Source organism: Nanorana parkeri, unplaced genomic scaffold, assembly GCF_000935625.1.
Source record: "Nanorana parkeri isolate BGI_ZX_2015 unplaced genomic scaffold, ASM93562v1 scaffold1973, whole genome shotgun sequence".
In the NCBI taxonomy this organism is placed as follows: Eukaryota; Metazoa; Chordata; class Amphibia; order Anura; family Dicroglossidae; genus Nanorana; species Nanorana parkeri.
This window is the reverse complement of record NW_017308241.1, coordinates 136926-149945: the sequence shown is the minus strand read 5'-3', so window position 1 is coordinate 149945 and position 13020 is coordinate 136926. Positions and strand designations below refer to the sequence as shown.

The window sequence follows — 13020 nt, the reverse complement described above, 5'->3', positions numbered from 1 at the left end:
ATAGTGACTGCTTGATATAAACTGACAAGAAATAAAAAGAAAATATTATTTTTTTTACAAAGTGTAAAAAAATTAAAGTGTAAAACAATATTAGGAAAATAAAAATGATATATAAATATATTTGTTATACTATAATTAATATACAAAAATTAAAAAAATAATTATAATCAAAACTTGTGAAAAAAGTGTTTTTTTCCTCATTTTTTTTAATTCAAACTAAGTGAGGGGTTAGATACACATATGTGATATAATTATATAGCCCTATCTGTCCTCTAAAAAACAATATATAATATGTGTGGGTACATTTAGTAAGAAAGTTTATTACTGCTGTGAAAGAATCACACAGCAAAAATGTAAAAAGTGTGTCAGTCATTTATGAACAGAAACTGAAAACTAGCTCAGTCATGAAGGGGTTAAAGACGTTGATCTGTGATCTAAATAAAAACAACAGAAATTTAAGATTTACATACACCTATAGCAGCACTAAACTTTCCTTTCTAGATTTACTGATTGAAGTGGATAAGAAACAAGTGACTACAAAAACATATAGAAAGGAAACAGCAGCAAACACCCTACTTCACGCAACTAGTCATCATCCTCCTCCCCTAAAGCAAGGCATCCCTACTGGCTTATTCTTCAGAATTAAAAGAAATGGAAGTAGACATACAGACTATCTGAATGAGTCAAGGGACCTATACGATCGCTTTAGGGAAAGATGATATCCACATAGGTTAATAAAGAGAAGTAAAATGAAGGCTAATGGAAGGACAAGGGAGGAACTACTCAGGAATAAAGAACGCAATAGCAGTCCATCAAATGAAAGTAACTATTTTGTACGGATGCTTACCAAATATGGGTCAGGCTGGGAAAAATTGAGACCGTTACTAACAAAACACTGGCATATTTGCGATCTCTGCCCAACACTCTCAAAAATAGTAGGACCCAGACCACTACTAACGCACGACGATCGAGAAACCTGAAAGATAATTTATTATGTTCTGAATTTAAACCCAGCTTACCAAAACAATCCTTTCTGGGAACAAAGAAACCAACAGGAATGTTCCCTTGTGGCGGGTGCCATAGCTGTCAGTTTGTAGACAAACACTTTCAAAAACTCTGAAGGTACTAAAACATTTAACATCATACAATTTATAAACTGTAATTCCAGCAAGGTAATTTATCAACTTGAATGCCCTTGCCACAAGTTCTATATTGGTAAGACTAAACGACAACTAAAAGTACGTATAGGTGAGCATCTAAATGATATCAGGAAGAAAGACATTGATAGCCCTCTAGCTCTACATTTTTTAGAATATCCTAAAGGGGTAACGGATGGCCTTAAAGTCAAAGCCATCTATGCACTAAATCTTTCTCTTCGGAGAGGTGATTTTGACAAGATCCTCCTTCAAAGAGAAAAAATGTGGATCTATAAATGAAATACAATGATAACGGTGAGCCTGAATAACGAATGTAATTTAACTGTTTTCCTTTTAGTTTATTTCCTCGGTCAGTTAAATACTAAGAAAGGTCAAATTATAATCACTATGTACTGTTATCTATCACCATCTATGCTCCTTGATTAGCCAAAAGAAATCTATCTTCTAATTCCATCTATGAATTTAAAGGTGTACATATAGGTATATATTTTTTTTATGTATGAATGTCTAAATGTATTATATTGAAGCAGACTACAATCCGTTCCCACCTGGTTTATTTTTGAAAATCCTAATAAGCCTTGATTAACAAATCACCAAGCAGGTGATATCCAACTATTTAGGAACTGTAGATCTCCTGTGGATCTACATGTCCTGACAAAGCCCCATGTTCTGGGAGGGGTGAAACGCGTCGACAGAATGCTACAAGCTGACAGTCTACCCCGGACACACTTACTGAACACATGTTTATGTGAACCCTGAAATAGGGTCCGATTTCCTATGGACCGCTTCAAACATCCACCATACTGAAAAAGCCATCGTAAAAGCGTTCAGTGGATGTACCGCTCCAACACCTCTCCCCTGGAAAGAGTACTAATTGATGGCCCAAAAGGAAACAAACAGGATACAGTTTCACCCTCTGAATTACTGGCAGCACCAATAAAACTCCCGAATCGGACTCATCCCACGGATCTCCAGTAACGTGAGTGAGAGTTTTATTACACATGTCCGTAAAGGATTCTTGCATTCAATAGTCTCACTCAAACCCAATGTCCCTAAAGCCTAGTGGGAACAAAGGGAAGACTGTCATATAACCTGTGGAGATATTAGTGAAATTGTCTAAAAGGAATATACAGAAAGATAGATCCTGCATTCCTTTATTTACAGCAGGCCACAAACAGCTTACTACAGCCCGTTAAGAGGGGGGTAACGGCACATACGGATAAATCGATGTTGGATGTTTGGATGACAACAAAAAGAAAATGAATTGCATGTAACCACTCTGTCACTGTGAACACTAAATAACTAAATCCAAAGTAATGGACAAGACAATTTAAAGCTACATAATTACATAGAAGTAACATCACAAGGAATCTTTTCTTCCTCAATTAGTTAACGGCGAGCAGCGATTTGCACCTGCAGGTGATGCTCTATGTGTAGAGGTTTCAGCGGTGGGAGTTAGACAGGTGTGACTACACCAAAAGTACATTATCTTTCCTCCCTTATGGTCCTGATGTACATGTAAAACAAACGAGCGCACTTTATTTGATCTAACTGCATATTAGGAGATCTACATTTGAATGTCATGCTTTAATGTTAGTTGTTCCAAAAATGATATTTTTCTAATAAATTAATATTTTTTTTGCAATTGAATTGCCTGTCCGGATCCTCTGTTAACCTCTTCGACTAGGTAGTTAATTCTTTCTGTTATTGACTGTTTGCTCTGATACTTCTGGTGCTCAGGCTGTCCGCCTGACTTAAGGCTGGAAAATCTTAGGATGTAATGAAGGTATCCCTTTTGTCATCATAGAAGATCAGCCTACCTCCCACCCAAAAAAACAGAGGCCTGAAATACTCTGTAGCGCGCGGTATACTGAGCTTAGGGTGACGGGAGGATGCTAGTTTGTGTCCTCCCGTTACCCTAAGGAGAACTATGGGGAAAAGCACTAACCCCATAGTTCTCCTTTAATCCCTGCTATGTCTGAAACCCATCATCTGGACAGTTAAAGGAAATTCCCCTAGTGGGAACACAAACAACCTAAAGGAGGTTTTAATCCCTTGGCACTTTATAAATAAATGAGATTACTTTGGGTGTCTACCATTTTATTCTCTTTGACACGATGGACAATTAATAATGGGAAATCTCCCAGTTGGGACCCAGATTGGAATTAAAACAGTTTTTTGTTTTTTTTTACTCTATCCAAACTGGAGTTGAGCTTTAATGAATAATGTGAAACCTTGCGCCACTACTCTAATCAAGTTAAGCAGCAGCTGAAATCGGTGGGGTCAGATATATCGTATTAAATTAATGGTAAAATGAATGAAACCGCAAAAGTGTCCGATATAGTAGATACTGACCTTGAAGTAATGTGATACAATGTGTAAAAGATGAATGAAGAAACGCATGTATATAACATGCACCTTAGTGTAAATGTAATTGCTACAAAATATCCATGATGAAAAATCAAGTGCACTAAATATTAACTGTGATGCAATGTGCAAAGAATAACAACTAGAAAAATGCATGTGTATAACATGCACTACAGCGAAAATAATAAATGGTTAAAAAATGTCCATGATCCTGGATCTTCAATAGTCCATTAAGTAAATAGAAGATAAAACAATGGATATAGAATAGACTCAGTCTCCTGTGACCAGCAACAGATAAATCTTCTGGAATGCACCTCACCTTTAGCAGAGACCCACCAGGGTCTGTATGCGCTGTTCCTCTAATTCGAACCAGGTAGAGGAAGCACCTGATGCCGAATACCTCCCAGTGATTTCCTCCTCTCAGGTACAGACTCTCTTGCAGTCTCAGGAATTGGAAGCAGACAATTCATCCGAATGGCCCATGCATCAAATAAAAAATGGAAACTCGTAGTGCAGATGGTGTTAAAAGGATACTAAACTTTATTAAAAAAGGATACTACTCACATATAATAGGTAAAAGTAAGGTATATGTTAAGCAGCCACAGACACTGTGTACAATCGCTCAGCTCCTCTACTCCACCCTACGTACGTTACGTCAAAGGGCGTGACTTCATCGGGTGTGCAGACAGGAGCTCAACCGAGCGCATATATTAAGAACAGTTGTCATGGTAGCCACCATATACAAATGGCGGCCATGACATTTTCAAAATGAAAACAACATCTAAACATGTTACAACTGAGAGTAAAATACAAGAAAGTGATTGACACTGTGGCACTTATTACCCTTCATCCAGCTAAGTGGGTAAAGCATTAAAGCATACAGCACAAGGTAAGTGGAAAATAAGTAATCTGAAACAAATAAAACAAAACTATAAACCACCTCAGTATAAGTCTGTTAAAGAAGACAGGGTGATACATGAATGGTGAAATCTTACTAGTGCTGTAGTATACTATATTGCTTCCTGTTATTCATTGCATGCCATGTGAAAAAACCTCTAGAAGGAATACTATGAGGGCATCTTCTTCTAAGGCATGATATGAACTGATCCTGTCCAGAGAAACTAAATAAATCCTATTAGGTGAATACAACTGGGTGAGTCCCTATATGAACAAATGTGACCTGTCACAACTCGTGAGCTCCCAAATAATAAGGGGTGAAAACCCCCATATTTAAACAAGATAAAGTGAACTGACAAAGGGATTGTCATCACGTAGTTCATCATATAAACAATTAATTAAATATTAAAATATCTCATCTTAAAACCCATGCGATAACAAGAATAAGGGTATTGATGAAAAACACCAAAGGAATGATGTGAAAGAAGGGGTAAGATTGTGAAAGAGCCACCCATCACATAAGGTGGATGAATCACAACCTGTATGGCAAATTATATCTATGAACGCCCATATCAAATCCCAGATGGTCCCTGTTTAGATAAATGAGGAACCCCTCCCCCTTTTTATGAAATCAAGATTCATGTAAACTAAAACAATAAAGGCAGAAATCATACTCCCTCCATTAAAATTTAGACTGAAATGTATGTATCCGCAATTAAACCGTTTAGGTCGAAACCTATGTTGAGACCTTTGGGGACTAATGTTTTAGCTCTAAAGATCCACTCGGATTCCCTTTTAGATAAACTTCTTTTCCAGTTCCCTCCCCTCCAATTTTTCTTAGCTCGTTTGATACCCCAAAATCGTAAGCCTATGGGGTTCTTATTATGAAATTTTTTTAAATGTAGAGAGACTGAATGATCTTTGAAACCACGTTTGATGTTGTATATATGTTCTCTTACACGAATGGCTAACTTGCGGGGGTGGTGCGACCAATATATTGTAGGCCACAGGGGCGCTGTAACCCATATATGACCCCTTCTGTGTCACATGATATAAAATCTCTAATGTTGTGGTATCTTTCGTAACCGTTAGCTCAAAACTAGTTCTTTTTCTAGGATTTCCTTTAGTATGCATACATGCATAGCAATGTCTTCATTAATAAAATCCCGTCAACGAGGGAAAATTAACCCATTTTTCTTTTGGGGAGGATCTACGGCACTTTTAACCACTCTTTCCTTCAAACTGGTGGTCTTCCTGTAAAAAAATTTAGGTTTGTCTGGCAGAATGCCCGATAACTGAACATCTAGGTTGAGTACATTCCAATGTTTTTTAATATTTTTTTCTATGTCCTTATAATATAATCCATAATAATGGCTCCATTGAACGTATTTTCTTCCTCAAGGGGGGCTCTTTCTATTCTTTCTGCTGAATTGCAGTTACGGTCCATTCTCGCCACTTTTTTGCATTCTGCATCTAAAAACCTTTCTTTAGGAATCTATTCTTAAGTACTTTAGATTGTTCTTCAAAATGCAAGTCTTTTGTGCAATTACGTCGCATCCTTACAAACTGCCCTCTAGGGATATTATATATGCATGATGGATGATGGCAGCTGGATGTGGGGAGATATCCATTTCTGTCAGTATCTTTGAAAAAAGACTTCACCATTAACTGTTGTTCCTCAGAAAAAACTTCAACATCCAAAAAAATTAATTTGTGTTGCTCAATGTGGTATGAGAGACAAATATTTTTAGAATTTCTATTTAGATAGGACCTGAAATTTTCCAATCCACCTCTTTCTCTCTTCCAAATCATGAATATGTCATCAATGTAGCGTTTATAGATGATCAATTCTCTGGGTTTATTGTCTAAGATTGTCTCCTCCCTTTTCCACATAAAGCAGTTTTCCACACTGGGGGCAAATTTAGCCCCATAGCCACACCAGTCTTTTGTGTGTAGAATGTGTCATCGAACCAAAAATAGTTTCTTTCTAATCCGAACCGCAACGCTTCTAGCAAAAATTATTTTTTTCATTTTGGAATGGTATTATCCATCTCCAACAGCCACTGAACAGAAGATAATGCATCTAGATGATTAATAATAGTGTACAAAAAGGCGACATCTGCTGTAACCAAAAAACAGTGAGAGTCAAAAGGGAGGCCCTCCACAGTTTGAATAAAGTGTTTAGTGTCTCGTAGATATGCCTCATTTCTCTGGATGAGTGGTTGCAGGAAAAAATCAACATATGCCCCTAATCTGTTAGTGACAGACCCTATACCATTCACTATTGGCTTGCCAGAGGGAGGATGTAAATTCTTGTGGATCTTTGGTAAATAATAGATGATTGGAATACTACATTCCAATGGTGCTAAAAATCTACTTTCCTTTTTTGTCAGGATATCACAATTTCGCCCTCTCCTTCACTAACCGGTCTAGTTCTCTCTAAAAATGTATTGTGGGGTCTTTAGATAAAACCTCATATGTGTCCCCATCTGCTAGTAAACGAGCCATTTCGTTCTTCTAATCTACTTTATTCAAAATGACAATGCTCCGCCATTGTCAGCAGGTCTGACTATGATATTCGTATCCTTCTCCAGTTCTCTAATCCCTTTATTCAGATGTTGTGGATGTCTAGATGGTTTCAATTTCAGTTTTTCCAAATCTCTGACTATCATATTTGGTGTTATGAGGGGCTGGGTTAAATGTTGATTTGTTGGTCAGTGTGGTATGTCTGAATTCACTGAGTTTCCAAAATCTTAGGAGATACTGGATTCCTTTAGAAAATGTTTTTTTTTATACATAGTTTGCAAGTGAACTTATTAATAGAGATGTAGGCGTCAAACTTGTTGAGGGGCTTATTGGGTGCATATTTAAGCCCTTTGTCAAACACCAACATTTCTTCTTTACTAAGGATTGTAGAACTCAAATTAATAATACCTTCCCCTAAAACCTCTTTCTTTATCCTGTGTTGTCGACCTGATCTACATCCCCTCTTTCTTCCATATTCATTCTGTCTCTTTGTGGTGCCTCTCGTTGCCAGTCCCGTTGGAACCGGGGTTTCCTCCCTAAAAAAACCCTATCTCTATTGGCATCATCTTGGTTTAATGGGGTAAAACGATTACGTGTAGGAATTTCAAAGTCAGAATCTCTGTCAATATGGGAAGTCCAATTATTTTGCATCTCATAATCTGGGTCCCATCTATTACTACTCCCCCTTCCCCCCTGACTCCATGTTGCTCGTGGGGGGTTTCTGTTCCAACCTCTTCTCTGACCTCCCCTTGGAGCCAATGGGAAGGATCTCTGCATTCTCCCTCTATAAGTGTCCTCATGTCCTTCAGTTTGTGTTTGTCTTGCAACATCTTGGGCTAGTATAGCCTCCCTGGAAGTAATTAGTGGAGCTTTCCCTCTCTCAGGGGACGCATTAGCCGACATTGGCTCACCCTCTTCAGAGATTTGTACTTGCCATTTAAAAACCTATTTGGCCAAGTAATCATTTCTATCCCGATTTTATATTTTTTGCTTTTAATATTTCTCACTTCCTGGTCTGTTTGTTGAAGGGAATCTTTTCATTCATTAGATGTCATAATGTAATCCCTATTTTCCTGTAAGGGGTTAAACTTTCCCCTTAGTTCTTCTATCTCCCCATTTAATTTGCCAAGTTTCCTTTGTTTCCTTTTCCTTAGTAACTTAAGCAACTCTAATCCACTATTATTAAAAAACAAAAAACATTCCTCCATAGATTCATTGTCTGAAAGATCATCATTAGGTGGTACATCCCACCTCAAGCATCTGGGAACAATTCCTTCTGCTAAATATTTTTCAATTGTTGCACAATCACACCATAATTGTATCTTCTTTTCCATCTTATGTTTTAATTTTCTCAGGCAAAAATTCATGTCATTAAACTTTTTTTTGTTCAGTGTAACCAAAAACTTCCTCTAGATTAACTGTTCTATTTTCCCTATAGTCAAAAATATCCATAGTGGCTGCAAAGTGATATAAAAATAGAACGATACAAAAGTGAATAATGTGAAACCTCGCGCCACTACTCTAATCAAGTTAAGCAGCAGCTGAAATCTGTGGGGTCAGATATATCGTATGAAATTAATGGTAAAAGCCGCACTGTATGAATGAAACCGCAAAAGTGTCAGCTATAGTATATACTGACCTTGAAGTAATGTGATACAATGTGTAAGAGATGAATGAAGAAATGCCTGTATATAACATGCACCTTAGTGTAAATGTAATTGCTACAAAATATCCATGATGAAAATTCAAGTGCACTAAATATTAACTGTGAATCAATGTGATGCAATGTGCAAAGAATAACAACTAGAAAAATGCATGTGTATAACATGCACTACAGTGAAAATAATAAATGTTTAAAAAATGTCCATGATCCTGGATCTTCAATAGTCCATTAAGTAAATAGAAGATAAAACAATGGATATAGAATAGACTCAGTCTCCTGTGACCAGCAACAGATAAATCTTCTGGAATGCACCTCACCTTTAGCAGAGACCCACCAGGGTCTGTATGTGCTTTTCATCTAATGCGAACCAGGTAGAGGAAGCACCTGATGCCGTATAGATCCCAGTGATTACCTCCTCTTAGGTACAGACTCTCTTGCAGTCTCAGGAATTGGAAGCAGACAATTCATCCGAATGGCCCATGCATCAAATAAAAAACGGAAACTTGTAGTGCAGATGGTTTTAAAAGGATACTAAACTTTATTAAAAAAGGATACTACTCGCATATCCTAGGTAAAAGTAAGGTATTTGGTAAGCAGCCACAGACACTGTGTGCCATGTGGGTGTCTACCATTTTATTCTCTTTGACACGATGGACAATTAATAATGGGAAATCTCCCAGTTGGGACCCAGATTGGAATTAAAACAGTCTTTTTTTTTACTCTATCCAAACTGGGGTTGAGCTTTAACGTTTTCATAGGGATGATGAAGAGTGTGACATTTGAGTACTGCTTTAAGATTTCCCTGTGATTTTTGTTGTTGTGTATAATATTGCTGACATTGCAATTTGCAGTAAACAATGTCTTAACTCTATTTTAGGGACCGGATTCTCACTATGGTACAAAAGGACTGCGAAAGGTTATTCATGAATCTTCTACGACTGGTACCAAGACCTGCTTCACATTTTGCTATGCTGCCGGAAATAACAACGGGACGTCAGTTGAGGATGGACAAATCCCTGAAATTATCTTCTATACATAGGATGGATAATAAAACTTGTTCAGAGGATTTCAGGCATGTTCCCTTTTCCTTTGGCTACCTAAAGAAGTCATACATGTGCCCAAGGAAAGGTACTTTTTAGCAGGAAAGTCAAGTGAGCTGGCATTACAGGTTTTCATTGGGGGTCTGTGACCCCGTCATGCTATTATACATCTCTTCTGACATTTGGTTAGCCTTTAAGTTTTGGCCAACTTAATTTCAGCTTGAAAATTGTACCTTGCCAGAAACTAAACATCATCTTACTGTGACACCTGAAAAAATTAATTTCCATGTAAATAGTAATGCTTCAGATTTGAATACTAGTGGTGTTTTCAGTCTCATGGCATTAAAGGCAAAAAATGATCTGGCAAATCTTACTAATTCCACTTGGAAATCTTGAATGAGATCAGATATACGCAGATGACTTTTCATTTTCCTGTTTGGTGGATTGTGACAGAATGCTTGGGCTGGAAAGTAATCGAGGGAATTCCTCACACTTGGTGCGATCCTACGAGGACTTTGGCGAGGGGTTGCAACACCTTCCTGCATACTTCACGGCCACCTCTATTTTGTTGCTTGCTGTTGAATGTCTGGTGTTTCTTTTTTTGTTTTGTTTATTAATGATGATAAAAAGAATATATACCATCTACAACCTCCTTATCGTGGCTCAGTTGTATACTTTGCATACAGCAGTTAACCAGCCTGTGGTCTGGACCATCATCTTTGATGCATACATGCATCTCTCTAAATCATCTTCTGTTAGTGGTTCATGAAAATTGCAGGTTTTTTTTGTTTTGTTAATGCTGTCACCGACCCACTAATGTTGCTGATGGTTGTATAGTAAAGAAGAGTTGCAGTTGCTCTCTGAGGCTTACATTCATTTTACTGTCTATTACATGACACACTAAGTGTGCAATGGCCAGAAGCTCTACTACACCCTTTATTTTACATTTGATTTATTTTTGTCCCTGATTTTCATAAATTAACTGTACTGTTAAATTCTTCATTCTGCATGTTCATCAAATTCTCAGTACATTCTCAGTACATGTTTTATGTACATTTTAAAATTGGACATGATGGAAATTTGACAGCCAGGTTAGCAGCAAGGTGTTCCTGGAGATAGTTTTAAAATGATTTAAAGGTAATTTCAAGGAACACTTGCTAAGTAAGACAGTGTATTCTTAGTTATTTGTTTTTTCTAAAGTTTTTAAAGTGAGTTACATTTTTTAATTGATGTTTTTTTGTGTCTTGATGGTGTTTCTGCAGAATGTTGTGTTAACCCTACAATTCACTGCTATATTATAGTGGGAGAAGTCTTAAGGTTTTCAAAAAAAGCTCACAGCCACAATAGTAGCTGTGAAGTTTTTTTTTTTTTTTCCAGCTTTATTTTATTAATGTAAAAGTGACCATTTTTACAGCCTAAAAGTGCCGATCACCCCTTTTTGAAGCCTGGGCTGATCTGCTTACTTTGTAAGCTATGGAATTTAGCAGGCTATTTCAGGATGGAGAGTGCAAGGTTAGTGAACTGTGTAAATTGAATCTGGAATCTGTAAGTGCTTCTGAGATCATTGCTAGAGAGAACTGGTGGCACCAGCCTGGGAAACTGCAGATCAGGTAATATGCCCCTTATATGCATTGGGTAAAAGGAGAAAAGTAAATGGCATTATATCTAGACCACTGCTACGTCAAAAAAAAAAAAAAATACCACTTGGGTTTGTTGTCACATAGAGGCATGTAAGCCATTGTGACTGTAAAAAATGTATGTATTTAAAAAAAAAAATCATATAATTAAAAAAAAAAAATTACTTCACTTATTTTGAATTTTAGATGTCTTCATTTTTAACCTTTCGCGCATACAATTTTTACCATATAATTATTTATTAAGTCATCATGGTCCCATCTTTTTTTTATCTGATGGGAATTGTATTGTATTTGCATTAAAATGTGTATGTTTTTAATTAAATTTAAGGCATTTTGTGAGTTGGCAAATCCAGGAAATTTGTTTTCTTTCTCATTCAGTTATTCTGAGACAATTGGGTTATATTGCCATGCTCAGGACAAATTGGACATTGGGAAACAACAATAGCTATTGTCGAGAACCCTTCCCACTACCATCATGATTCAGTTTTGTGCTAGTGTCCTAGGAGTATGGAGGTCTTTTCTCTATTGAGAAACGTTTTACCATTTTACTTGTCATTTTCTTTTTTTGAGGTCATTTTTTTTTTACTTCAGGGCTTGTTCACACCTTGTCCCGATCATGTCGAGACCAGAACTGTTTGTTCCCGGACCAAAAAATGTATCCCTATGGTATTTCTGGGCTCTGTTCACACCAGAGCAGTCCATTCCAGTCCAGACAAACAAAAAAAAATACTGCTCATTTCGTCTGGTCCAGAATGCACTGGAACGCATGCAAACGCACTGGACTGCACCTGAAAACCTATTTTAAGCGTAAAAAAAGAAGAAAGCGGCTAGAACGCACCGCGTTTGGAGATCTGCTCCATATATGGTCCAGACATGATGTGTAAACAAGCCCTTAATCAAGACTACATCTGCCTGCTGCTGTGCTGGGCTCTTTATGCAGATATCTTGATTGGCTTATCCTCAGCAATAGCTTTGTGGGCAATACCCAGATCCTGTTAAATTGAAGATTGCTGGGCCTGCATGGAATATGTGATGTTTGGACACTGCTCTCTGCTTGTGGCGCTTTTCTAGACCTATACCTACTGTATTTAGCCACAGAGCGCTATCTAGTTCCAGATCCATGGCATAGCTTCTGGTGTAACCCAGTTTTTGAAGATTCTATGCTGTGTGGACCAAGTATCAAGATCTACTAAAGGTATTTGTATTAAGTGCCATTATTATCCTCCTTTTCTGTTGGTTTCCAACAATGATGCCTGGCTATTAAATTGTGCATCACTAACTGGAGGGCCGTGTGTGCACACTCCTCACTCTTTTCCTGCATTTTCATTGTGAGGTTGGTGCTTCCCTCTTGCACCTATTGCAAGAGACATGATCTTTCATTTAGGTTAGTCCTTGCTGCCGCCTACAGTGACTGGGCCACCTCCTGAAATTTGAACCTATTCTGCTCTTGACAGCTGGATTGCAAGTAACAAAGGCTTGTCACCTGGTGTTCAAAGTGAAGTTTCCTCCTTTAAGCAGTGCCACTTTTTGAATCCCAGGCGCAAAGGGAACAGTTTGTGATCTTCTGATAGTTTGGGATGGCCTGTAGTGTCCCTCATAGATACCCTGGGGGAAATTTATTAAAACAGGAGCACAGAAAATCTGGAGCAGATTTGCACTGCATATGAGCTTTCCCTCATTAATATGCAAAGTTGGAAGCCAGACTTCTAATTATTTGCCCTTTGTTAGGACAG

The 13020-nt window shown here is 37.6% G+C and overlaps 1 protein-coding gene across 1 annotated transcript in view; it reads left to right on the top strand.

The window, feature by feature from the left end:
* Positions 1-10113, top strand: part of BTBD2 (BTB domain containing 2) — a gene marked incomplete at its 5' end in the record, with an annotated part of 99197 nt that extends 89084 nt beyond the window's left edge. The window contains one exon of the mRNA XM_018572238.1: positions 9488-10113. Within this exon, the coding sequence (XP_018427740.1) occupies positions 9488-9649 (162 nt within the window). The remainder of the gene's footprint in view (positions 1-9487) is intronic.
* Positions 10114-13020: the final 2907 nt, after the last annotated feature.